Here is a 12,677-nt window from a genome sequence, read left to right on the forward strand (position 1 = left end):
TCTTCCAGGGAAATCACTCGAAAAAAGCTTCAAGCTCCCAAAAGCTCTCTACAACTCGCGAAAAAATTAAAAAAAGTTCTTGAGCGGTTCCGTAAAAATCGCGAAGGGTCCCGAAATAAATCTCCATAAAGCCCCAACAAACCCCCATAAATCGCAACACTTTTTATTTCACAGTCAGAAAATCTGGAAATCTTCGGTAAATCCACACAAAAATTCCAAAATATATTTTACGAAGTACTCCTAAAATTGTCGAAAAACTCAAAATAATACTGAAAACCAAAAAAAAAAATCAATAAATTGTCACGAAAAATCGCCCATAAGTCCTCGCAAAATAGTTTCCGAGCAGTTCCGAAAAAAAATCTCGATGTTTTGAAGTCTCGAAAAAATCCGAAAAATCACGAGTCACTTCATTTCCATATCAACAAACGTAAGTCATTTAAAATTTTAAATACCGAAAGACCTTTGAAAATAAAACATGAGATGCTCCGAAAAATCTAAAAAAAAGTTATCAAGTTTTTAAAAATCGCGAAAAAAATAAAGCAATATTTTCAGAAAACACGAACAATACCGAAAAGTTCCGAAAAATGCTAAACAGTTCCGAAAAAAATCTCGTTAAAGCCTTTAATCATGAAGTATTTCATTATAATATCAATGCTAGAAATATAAAAATTACACGTCTCAAAAACCCTTGCTCAAAATAATAGAAGATTTTTCTTTTTAACTCATAAAGAAATCATATTCAACAATAAAACAGATTTTGATTTCATAATATATAAATAACTTTTGTTTACAGTCCCTAGTCTTTAGAAATTGGATACATTAAATTATTGAGCGAAGAAAGCATAAGGGGTGTTTTAGTGATGAAATAAATTTAGTTGGTGAAAATTTTTACCTTTCGATCTTGTCCTGTAGACTCCACAGTATTTTGTGCTTGCTTGCATAGAAAAAGTAAATACCAGACAAATATAATTTAAACAGCTTCGTTTAAATGCATGCAGAAACAAAATTTCAAAATCGACAAATCACAAATGATGAACATAAAACAAAACAAAACCAACAGCAATAACAAGCAACAAACATGAAAAAACACATTCCACACTAGTGGCGTGCACAAAATTTTTTTGTACCGAATTATTGGAAAAGCATTTCTTCAACCAATTTCTACATACCAATTGAACTTTCTTCGAGATGCTGGGCGCGCGCTGTACATGCGGCACTTCATTGGCGCTCACAGCCGGCGATATGCTGCCAGCATCCGGATCCGGGTGTACATCCTGCAGAGTATTCGATTTACGGAAGATCGCCTCAAAGGCGGAACGAATGCGATGCTCTGTGCCCGTAATGGTGGTGTATGGGGTAATGTTAGGGCTGTGCGGTGAGGTAGGTGCGAATGTTTTTAAATTAAAGGAGTTTGTCTTTTTCAAAATGGATTTTCGTGGTGCCAAATTATTATTGAGCGATTCTTGGCGTTGTTTGGGCGGCAACATTTCATCGTTGGCAATTTGCCGCAAACTAAGTATGTCGGGAGCGGGCAATACTTCGAAGCGAGAAGGACGACGTATTTTCAATTCAGCCTCTTGTTTCTTCTTCTCTTCTTCGCGGGCGCTAGAAGGGGGATGGGGTGAGAAAAAATTACATTTTTCTCGGCACAAACTAGTGTCACCCAAAAATTTCGTACTTACCGTTCTTCCGCTTCCTTTTGCCATTTTTGTGCCACCTCCATGCGTTTCTCACGTCCAATATGTTTTTCTATCATTTTAATCAATTCATAACGTTGTACGGAACCGAGCAGTATCATATTCTCGTGACTATCGACCAGCGGTAGAGATCGGAGCGTTTTGTTCGCCTTCAGCACCTCCTTGAGTTTTTGATACGAAATGCCATGCCAGATGTATTTCACATCTCGTACCATAAAATCCTCCACATAGATGCTGTACATCGCTGAACTGGATGGCAGCAGATCGGGCAGATACGGCAGTTTCTTAATCAATATAATACTGTCGTACATGGACGGTTGTAGAAGGGCTGCAATGGCGTTCGCTATTAACACTGCGATCATCACCGGTACAACGTGTGTTATCTGGCCGGTCATCTCGAAAATGATTACCGCTACCGAAACGGTATGCGTCACGGCGCCGGAAAATGCTGCCGCACCTACAACGGCATAACCGCCGGGTATGATGGGCGATAGACGACCGCCGTAGCGCACGCCGTGCGGAAACCACAAATGCATACTTTCGCCAATGAGACGTCCCAAACTGGCACCAATTTTGAAAACGGGTATAAATATACCCGAAGGCACTGGTATGGTGGAGGCGATGATGGAAATGAAAAACTGTAAAAGGGGAGAAGCAATTTATAAGCGTATATATTTTTTTTTTTAACGTACTTACGGTGAACACAATATAGATGGAAAGATTGATGAATATATTGGTGTAACTAGTAACCCAATGTGTAACAATGGCCGCCTGCTCCACAGTGAGATCGTCGCGTGACCATGTGAAATTACTAAACAACTGTGTAACTTGTTCGTGTGTGCTCAGTTCGCCAGCGATGAACTGGCCGGTGCCTAGCGGAAATGAGAGAGTAGAAACGAGCAGCGCCAGAAAGCCCGGATAGAGAAACCGACTAGACAGTTGATGGAGGAAAACAAAGTTCAGGTGACGTTACGAAGCTTCTGGTGAGAATTGGCACTTACTTTTTCTGCAAGAATTTGTTCATCTTCTTGTTGGAACGCATGAAGAGTACATAACGGCGATGCACCCAAACGTAGGCAGCTCCACCAATGCCGGAGACAACGCTAGACGATAAGAAATTTCAAGTAAATGAGAATGTGCTACAGGCAGATTCATTTGATTTAAAGGCCATATGAGGATATAATAGACTGTTCTTGTTGATTTACACTCTGAGTACTTAGTAAAATTCTCTACGCAGTGCGCTAATTTCATCTAGAAACTGGCTAATTTTCAAAAATAAATATGAATTCCTCGTAGGTCAAGTTCAGAAATACACCAACGACTTGTCTGCGTGGGCATCACCAGTGCAGGGAGGACGACACAAATTGAACTAACTAATGTCGGCGCAAGGATCATTTTGACCGTAAGCTCTCTCTTTCAAGCTTAGGAGTATGCAATTGAACTATGTCTAAGGTGGTATGTAGAGCGGGGAATCTAACCAACACGTCTAGTGATATTAGGATTGCGCTTCTCGCTATGATAGCCCAAATTCACCTCAAAATTGGTGTGGAGATGCATTCAGTACTTAATACTTTATAAAGGGATGGATAATGAAGCGCAACAATAGTGGGTAAATAAGGAAGAAAGCAGAACTCCAAAGAGAAAAAAGAATTCCTTCACCTTATAAGGCACGAAGTAAATATCGTTAGAAGATATCTTACTGGCTAATGGCAAATGGAAGCACTTGTCCAACATGAGAGTTGTTTGCTCCGCCCAACGCACAACCGTTGCCGGAAATTAAGCGTAAAATAACTTTTGCCAACAGTTACTATTTTGAGCCCACGGTGCAATTGTAAAGCAGAGCCCTCTCTCAACGAACAAAAATCACGCTCTAGAAGTTTCTCATCATGCCCATTATTTTATATGTCACAGCAACGTGGACCATGTCGAATGGAGAGAAGACATTAGGTGCTTTCCTGGGAAGCCAACACGTGGGGAATTCCCCGATTTGCGGGGATTTTCAGTTTGCGTGGGGAATGGACCGTTTTTTGTGGGGAATTTCAGCTCGTTCAATTCTAGTATAATAAAGTTTCCAATCGCCAAAAATTACCGTTGATTTTTTAGAATTTTGTCGCATTTGCTTTCATATAACGAATAAACATAATTTTTTTCATATGGAATTGAGTGGGTTACAAAGCGGCACACTTAAAATCTTTCGAGTTAAAAAGCTCGAAATTTTTACGAAAGTTTGTAGATTTTTTTTTTCAAATATTGCAAATATTTGTTAAATAATTAATTATATTAAAAAAAAAATAACTCAAATTAAAAAAAATAAATAAAAATAATTGGAGCGACTGAATTTTTTTCGACCACTGTATTATATAAATATTTTTTTTTTTTCTTTGTTAACTTACTTTACAAAAGTTTGGTTTGGTTTATGAATACATAGATGAATTACATTTAAAAATAAAATAAACAGAGAGACCAGCAATATATCAAAATACACTAAATTTTTCTGTTTTTTTTTTTGTAAATAAGGAAGGTGAAATTATGACCACTTCACATAGAAATAAGGATAGAGCACGGAAGGCTATGCCTTCAAAAAAATAGAATTAGGGAGTTCTAAAACGGCATTTTTTTCCAATTTTGAATAGTTTCTTTGACGAGTTTTCGAATTTAGGTAAACCGTTGTGGTTGCGACTTCACCGTTTGAACAAACAGACATTTTATTTGAAAAAAAAATATGGAAACTCGAAACATCTACTAGTTTCGGCTTTAAGGTAATCCCTTAATTACCTTTTATACTTTTGCTCGGGTATCTAGTAAATATGTCGCCACTTACCCCATCAACGCAAACACGAATAATTCCTGCGGATCGAACGGGAATTCGGTGGTGAAGTTTGTAAGGAATATCGCGCGCACCGTGTCCGCATTGTGAAACCACACCGCTAATAGGCGAAACACCGTCGCGCCACAAACAGCCGCAAAGAAGCCACGCCAATAATTACGCACAGCAAAATATGTGGTGGTTACCTCAATACTGAAGAGTACACCTATAAGATACACAAGATGAATCAAAAACAAAAAAAAAAAAAAAAATTTATTGCATAAGATTTAAAAAATGTTGCCTACACTTACCACCAACGGGCGCCGCAAAACACGAACCCACACCAACTGCACACGCAGCAGCCAACATTTCCGAATTGCGAGACTCATTCTCATAGATGCCTTGGAATGATGTGACGAGTTTACTTAATAATTGTGCTACAATACTTGCTATGTGACAGAAAGGACCCTACGAGCCGAGCGCGTGTAAAAATATAATACATACAGGCGATAATTACATATACATATGTATGTAGTAAAGCAAGAGATAGAGAAAATAAAATATGTGCGTTAAATAAATAGATGATTACATATGAATGTTTGTATGTATTATGCAGTTTGAATGTGAGCAAGTGTTGTTTGCTGTCAACCACTTATTGGATTGTTAGTTGACAATGCTCGAACACTGTTTGATCTCTTTGCAGTTGCGACAATTTTGATACTTACTTCCTTTCCTAATGGCATACCACTGCCCAAAGTTGCCGTTAAACCAACAACCTTGGCTACCAATGTCTTAAATGTAAGATACTCTTTCAGCGCAACGCCACGTAGTATAGTTTTCATTTCAGGTATACCCGAACCTAAAATTATACATATATACAGACATACATATTATGGTGTTAAGTATTTGAATTAATCGTTTTTGCATTGCATGCAATATGTAAATTTTGGTGAGAAAAGAGGATAGTTTTTCTGTGTTAGAATTATTAGTTTGAATTTTTATAAAAAAAAAAAATCTTAAAAAATATCCTTATTTTGTTAAACATGCATGCAGATGGGATTTAAGAGTAAAAACATGAAAGCATATTTTTCAAATTATGGCCAAGTGTCGTTTAGTTAAGGCAACTTCGTTTCACAGCAGTAATATTTGGGGTAGAATTTTTAGAATTTTTTCGCTTAGATACTAATATTTACAATATACAGCTATGTATGAACCGTGTAGTTTTTACATTTTTGTTTCTACTTTCAGTGCAGCTAACTTGAAAAAAACTCAACTCAAATTTTACCGCCCCTAAATTTTGCCGCCCTAGGCACCTGCCCATGTTGCCTTTACGGTAAATCCGCCACTGTTTACAAGCACTAAAAATTGTATTAGTGGGCATAAATACATATCTCAAAGTAGATAAATACATTAGCGTGTCCAAAGTTCAAGTATATTTAAGATATTTTAAGATTATTGGCAAAATATTTCGGTAAAATATGTATTAAGATTTATGTACGTGAGCTGGACCAATTTGAAGGAGCTCCAAAAATTGAGTTTTTTTACAAATAAAATCAGCTTAAAAAGTGAATGTCAAAATGTTTCCAACGGAATCCAATTAGGAGATTTTTGGAGGTATTTTCAAATTGGTCCAGCTCACATAAATTTTAATATTTTACCGCAATATTTTGTCGAAAATTCTAAAATGTAATCAATTTTATAATTTCAATGGAAAATAGTACCGAATTTTTTCGTATGGAGAGTGATGCACCCTAATGTACATATTTAATTTCCTGCTCTGAATGTAATGCAATTTTCAACGGTTACTTTTGCTATATATACATGTGTATGTATGTCCATTAGAGCGGTTAAATTTTTGTATGGGGGAAAAAAGTCATCCTAGAAAACGGGGCACCCCCTAAGTTTTTTCCTTCTGACACCTGTAATATGTATACCAACATTTAATTTTCCACTGAAACCAATATGCGGTGCTCAATGACCTTTAAATGCGCTAAAAAAGTAGCTTATAAAAAGCTACTGTTCACATGACAATTAAAGCTTGTGATATTTTTTAGATAATTTAAATTTAAAATTTTCTTAGGGTGATAAACGAATTGTTTGATTAATGTAGGTACACAATATTTCTAGAGTAAAATATGAGCATCATGAGCATCCTTAAACTTTATACTTAGAAATATAAAATTTGGTACCAGCACCTCTTTCGGCAAGAGAAAAAATTTGGAAGGTGTCCCAAACCCTATCTCGCAAAAAATTTTTCTCGGACCACTCTAATGCACATATGTATGTAAAATATAATATTTACATTCTCAAAGTACCAAATGCATGCAAAAAAATGTATTACGCCGGTTTGGAAAGCGCAAATTTTGTATCAACATTTTCTATATGGTAGGAATTATTGATACACATGTATACATATACGAAAATATATGTACGAAATTATTACAAATGTCCATAAAAATATATTCATACAATTCAATTACATACATGTGTACATATATGTATGGTGGATAAGTGGGCCAAATGTGCAAATTGGGCAAATTATACTAGGTGTAATAAACTTATTTGTTGCTATTACTTATTTATGCATTTCTGTTGCAAATAGTCTGGCGAAATGCCATTTGTGGAACCCAGAAAAGGTAATATTTGTGAATAAGTATGTAGAAGTAAATTAGTTAGATAAATAAGGTGTAAAATTAAGATGTTGAATGTTGATGCGAAGACGAAGACGAAGAAGAAGACGAAGACGTATACGAAATACATAACACGAAGAAAAATACGAAGACTAACCGAAGAGGACTAACACGAATACGAGCATGGATACGAATTGTAATACGAAGACGAATACGAATACGAAGACAAAGTTCAGTTGAAAAACGAATATGAACACGAAGTCTAAGACAAAGGATAAGGTTTATATTAAGAAGAAAGTTTCCCGTTTGTAGTGTGCCCAGGCGTAAACTTTTTTCTTTTTTCTTTTTTATTTATTTTTATTTTTTGTTTCTTTATATGGTTTTGGGGAGATTTGTCATGTTTTCACATTTTATTCTGCTTAAAATTTTTAACATTCGTTTTTGTTACTGCTTCTTCAATGGCAGTTTTTAATGTTTCAAATTGGTTGTAAAATGCTTCTGCATGGTTTATAGAAATTGTTCTGGACAACCGCTAAAATGTAATGTATTTAAATAACTCAGTGACCATAACGATTATGATCTTTATAACAAAACACACAATTTAACCGTTCAAATTGGATTTATATTTTTGCGATACAAATTTACCGTTATTCTTTGAGTTTTGCATTCAATTTTTATCGTTAACGGTTAAAAATAATCGAAAAAAATAAAAATCCAAAAATACGATAATTTTTTGTTCGAAAAAATAAAAATAGTGTGGCATATTCATAGTCGAAATAAAGTCGACTTCAAAGTCATTTGCAGCTTTTTTGACAGATATGCCATCGGAAATTATGTCAAAATTTTAATATTTAACGATTACTTTCGCTCCCTGGAATTCATTGACAGATTTTCAACAGTAACTGGCACTCCTTGAATACGGTTTCATACTTTGACCGAGAGACCCAACTGCTCAGAGCGTTTACACTAATTAGTATAGAGCTACTAAGGCTTAAAATCTATGCTTCTTTCAAGTTCAAAAATTTGGTATTTACTATAATTAAATATATATTATTATACATTTCAAACAAACTAAGACAATAAATTCTGCATCTATAAAAATTTTTTTGTTTTGATTCTTCGATTGCTCCTCTGTAGAAATTTACTTGCGGCACATTCATCACTCAGCTTCTAAACAATATTTTTGTAGGTTAGTACCGTTAGTTACACCATTGAAGTAAAGTAAGTAAGTACGAAAATCAAACAAATAGTTTCAATGTGAAATTTAAGTTTAAATAAAAATGGGGAAGTAAGTACTATTTATCTGTCTACAAAAGTTAGTGTGCATGCCTTGTAAATTAAAGGTTTAATAAAAAAAAAAAAAAATAGTTAGCCATTTAATTACAACTAATCTATGGAAGCGCTTCTTATCGAATATTGTCTTTACTTCAATGACAAAAATAAACTTAAGGAGCCACAAGGTGGTTAATAGAGTGTAAAATTAATAACATTTATATACGTTAGCTTGTTTGCAATACTCGGTATATTTAAGTGGGGGGGAAATAATCATAGCTTATCGCTAATTATGAGGATCGGACTTGTGAAGAAAAGTAGGGCAAAACGTACTTTAAATATTTGTTCATTATACATATATTTCAAGCAAGCTAATAAGTGTGAAATTTTTGTTGTTTTCGTAAAGATTATTACAAACAAATGCAAATATTACTGATTGTTAATAAGTAGGAATGTTTGTATTTACATTTAAGTACAATACCAATATACTTTTCCACCAACTCACCTATACTTTGCGGCGCTATTAGATGCACAAAGCCAGCTGAAAAGAGTATCAAACAGACCGGCAATGAGACCCAGGCTAAATACTGCGTAACCGGCTGCGATGTGAGATCGCGGTACAACCAAACACGTGCTGTATGGAAAAGATAGGGAAATTGTTAAAGAATTATATACAGCAATTTTTTTGAGCCTGAGGCCGTTTTATATTAAAAATTATAAAATTATTAAAGACTATAAAATTTATATATACACTGGCGGTTATTAGAATAGACTCGCCTTTTTTTGAAGAGTTTTGGCTATATACCCATGGTTTATTTTATGTTTAATATTTTTTAAAAATTATTTAAATATTTTTTAAAAATTCGACAAATTTTCACCAAATTTTTAAACTTTTTATTCAGAATTTTTAGGAAAATTTCTGGTATGCAGTTTTGTAGCCCATTAAATTTTAGGATAACAAAGAGCAAGTTTTGCAGGCGAATAAGTTTATTTATACGTAATGTAATAAAAATTCTATACTAGCGATTTTTTTCCAAAGTGACTACAGCCTTTTCAAATCGTACAGATTCAACGCCATTAATAACTAAAAACGTTATTCAGAAAATATAATCACGAAGAAAAATATATGTATTTACATTAATTGGAGATAAATCTTACGAATTGATTTATGGCAAAAAATCGGCATTTAATTTTTTTTTTGTGAATGCTGCCTCTTTTGTATATATTTATATCTATATCTAACTTGTGAAACTCACCATTTGTACAAACATTGATGCCTTTGTCCACCACATACGATACAAATGCCATTATAACACCTAGCAGTGCTAAGAATACCCAATCCTCGCCGAGGCGCGCAAATGTACGCTTCCATATCCATGATGAGACTTTTAACACACGTGACGAACGTTTGCCCAGCAATTCCTGTAAATATTTTTTCCCAGCACTGCTGCTTTATAAACGATTCGTTCAAATTTGGGTAAATACATAAACGTTCAATTGTTGACTACATGAGGGTTAAACGATAAATAAATAAATAGCGCCTACATATATGCAATGTAAAATGCTGCGAAATTATTGAGTTAAGTAAATATATATGTATGTGTGTGTGTGCGTATGTGTACATGTTGGCTTGACTTTCCCTGCTGTGAACATCCAAACCAGTTAGTAAAGATATTAGTTCATTAACTAGTATAAGCTAAAGCGGCGGCTACCCAGTTCGACAATTTCGAACAACTTATGCGATTAACGAAATCTGCCTTCGAATTATCAGAATCAAAACTAAAACGCTGTTAATTGCTTTCCTCACAAATGTCGGTGGCGGGGTCGTGAAAGTTAGGGTTTAAGCAAGTTAGTGTGAATTATTTGAATTTAAACATAAATTACAAATTTCTAAATTATTTCATTCGGTAAAACCCTAAAAAGTTAAATACCATAAACATTTAATAATAAAATTAAAAAGATATATTCGAATTAAAACAATATCATTTTAAAATTACAATAAAAACATATTAATAAAATCTGTAACTAATAAGTAAATACATTAAAAATGGAATAAAAATTCCGCTGCCCAGAGCAGAGCCTTGCCTTGTCGGCCATTGCGACTGTTGAAGCGCCGCGAGCAAAAAATACATACTTATTCCTATTTTGATTTTCCGAATTTGTCGATTGATCGTCCTTCTCAGAAATTGAGACTGTCTTATGGCACGTTATGGATATATGTATGTACATTAGAATGATGAAAAAGAATGAAAAAAGGAAACTAACTTTTTTTAATCGAAAAAGCACACGTACACAAAACTTCTGGGAGCATTTTTGATTCACTATTAAGAATGTGATTGCAGAATGTGCCGAACTTAGCGGGCACGCGAGACGGTCACGTCACTAGGACAAGTGACCGTCACTGCTCCTGCTGGGAATGAGATCATTTCCACTTTCTTTACAATGCATATTAAAATTACTTTTAATTTGGAGTTCACTTTCAATAATTTTAATACGAAGTCGGTTTCTCTCTTTGCGACAGGAAGCAAATTTTATACTTAAGATCCTTTCAGTTGCTTCGTTTGAGTGTGGTATTGAAAAAAAAACAAAATTAGATATTTTTCAATCTGCAGAAACGTACTACTATTAAAAAACGTTATCCATATTTCCTCAGGGCTTAAATTAGCTTTTTTCAAGTGCGAAAAAGCTTTGAAAGGATAAGAACTTGATAAAACGGGTATGTTACTCGATGTGTTGTATGCAAAACTCTTTTATTCATATTATCGCGATTGGTACGTACAACTCACTTATCAAACATTATCCGAAACATGTCGACTATCATTAGATTATTTCTTCTTACTTTTACAGTAGGTATGTACAGTTTAACGATTTTCTAACGTTATGTAAAAACCTTAAAAAGAAAATACCGAACACCGAGTACCAAGCTCGGTGGGTGGGAAGACCCCTATTACGAATTTGTATGCTCAGGATTGAAAATTCAGTACAAATTAGTACAAATTTTCAAAAATCACGACATTGGCGTACTGATTGAAGAAATTAACAAAATCAGTACGGTATTTGAAAAATCAGTACGTCCTGGACCGTACCTGGAACATAATCTCTAATCTACTTTTATTTCGAATATATCTTTTATTGGTTCTTAAGTTCTAAAAATGTTCCCGAAATGACTTATTATGACGTTATTTAGTGCAGTTCCGGCCGTAAAAGTTAAAATATTTCTTTCTGCCGCACCTAAATTCTCCATCACCATGATTTTGACGATTTAAAAAAAAAAATACTTGCAGCTCCTCTGCACCAAAACTACTGTTGACCAGTGTTATTTTCTAAAATAAAATTAAAATTAAGCTTTTCTTATCCCTCCAATTAAGTGCCTATTTAACTGTAGCGGAGTGTAAAATTAAAAAAAAATTCTCTAATCTTGCAAACGGCGAAACAATTTGTCGTGCTTGCTTATTTATAAAATAATGTAAATAAATATGTATAGCCAAATTAAATTAGCATAAAATATGCAGGTCGCGTTCGCAAGCCTTTTGTGTTGATCTTTTGCATTAGCGCGGTCTACTTTGCAAGTAAGAAATTTCAATGTAAATATTTACATTACCTTAAATAATTACATTTCGCAATCGTTATTCTCATTTACATAATTGCAGTAATTTATTGTGACACAAGAGCAGATAAATAGAATTTGTTTGCATTAATAAGAGTTGCATGCAAGGTAAGTAGTTAAATAAACGTAATTAATAAAAGTTGAATTAATGAAATTGAATTGCATCGAAAAAAGTTGTATTTGTATGCTTTTCTGTTTGTTTACCTTGTTTCGTTGTTTGTCTTCTTGTTTTCGGCGTTTCTCGAGTAATTTGAGTTTTCTGGCTTCATCTTTAGCAAATTCTCCTAAATCTTTGGTATAGCGACCATACATCTGTGTAAACGAAAGCGAGAGAGAGAGAGAGAGAGAGATAGAAAATAAAAAAAATTAATAAGGAATTATGTATGTATGCGTTATAACGAATGAGCATTAATCACAAAAAATATATGCATGCGTTACTATAACTAACCGATCTACAAATATATATAAGTTGTTGTTGTTCATTCAGGTGAATATATTCTCCACTCTTACCTGACGCAATCAGCTAAACACAAAAGGTGTAAAAAAGAGAGCGATAATCAAGCAAGCCTGCGTTTGCGGACACAATTTTTGCTAACGGATTTTTTATAAAATAATTACAAAAAAAATACTTCCAGATATAAAAAGTATTAGTTAATAGGTTAGTT

At 34.1% G+C, this 12,677-nt stretch overlaps 1 protein-coding gene across 3 annotated transcripts in view; it reads right to left on the reverse strand.

Moving 5' to 3' along the window:
* LOC118739770 (chloride channel protein 2-like) overlaps positions 1 to 12,677 on the reverse strand; it is a 156,910-nt gene that overhangs the window by 7,799 nt on the left and 136,434 nt on the right. For 2 of the 3 annotated variants that reach the window (XM_036471283.1, XM_036471278.1), the window contains exons 2-11: positions 12,217 to 12,324; positions 9,662 to 9,827; positions 8,911 to 9,039; positions 5,229 to 5,362; positions 4,815 to 4,971; positions 4,519 to 4,729; positions 2,699 to 2,800; positions 2,394 to 2,628; positions 1,683 to 2,335; positions 1,170 to 1,605 (exon numbers count right to left, since the gene is read on the reverse strand). In XM_036471283.1, coding sequence (XP_036327176.1) covers positions 1,170 to 1,605; positions 1,683 to 2,335; positions 2,394 to 2,628; positions 2,699 to 2,800; positions 4,519 to 4,729; positions 4,815 to 4,971; positions 5,229 to 5,362; positions 8,911 to 9,039; positions 9,662 to 9,827; positions 12,217 to 12,324 — 2,331 coding nt within the window. Of the gene's footprint in view, positions 1 to 892; positions 935 to 1,169; positions 1,606 to 1,682; positions 2,336 to 2,393; positions 2,629 to 2,698; positions 2,801 to 4,518; positions 4,730 to 4,814; positions 4,972 to 5,228; positions 5,363 to 8,910; positions 9,040 to 9,661; positions 9,828 to 12,216; positions 12,325 to 12,677 lie in introns of all 3 variants that reach the window. The other variant, XM_036471288.1, reaches the window with a different exon arrangement.

This window comes from Rhagoletis pomonella, unplaced genomic scaffold (assembly GCF_013731165.1).
Source record: "Rhagoletis pomonella isolate Grant_MI unplaced genomic scaffold, Rhpom_1.0 Rhpom_scaffold_00001, whole genome shotgun sequence".
NCBI lineage: Eukaryota > Metazoa > Arthropoda > Insecta > Diptera > Tephritidae > Rhagoletis > Rhagoletis pomonella.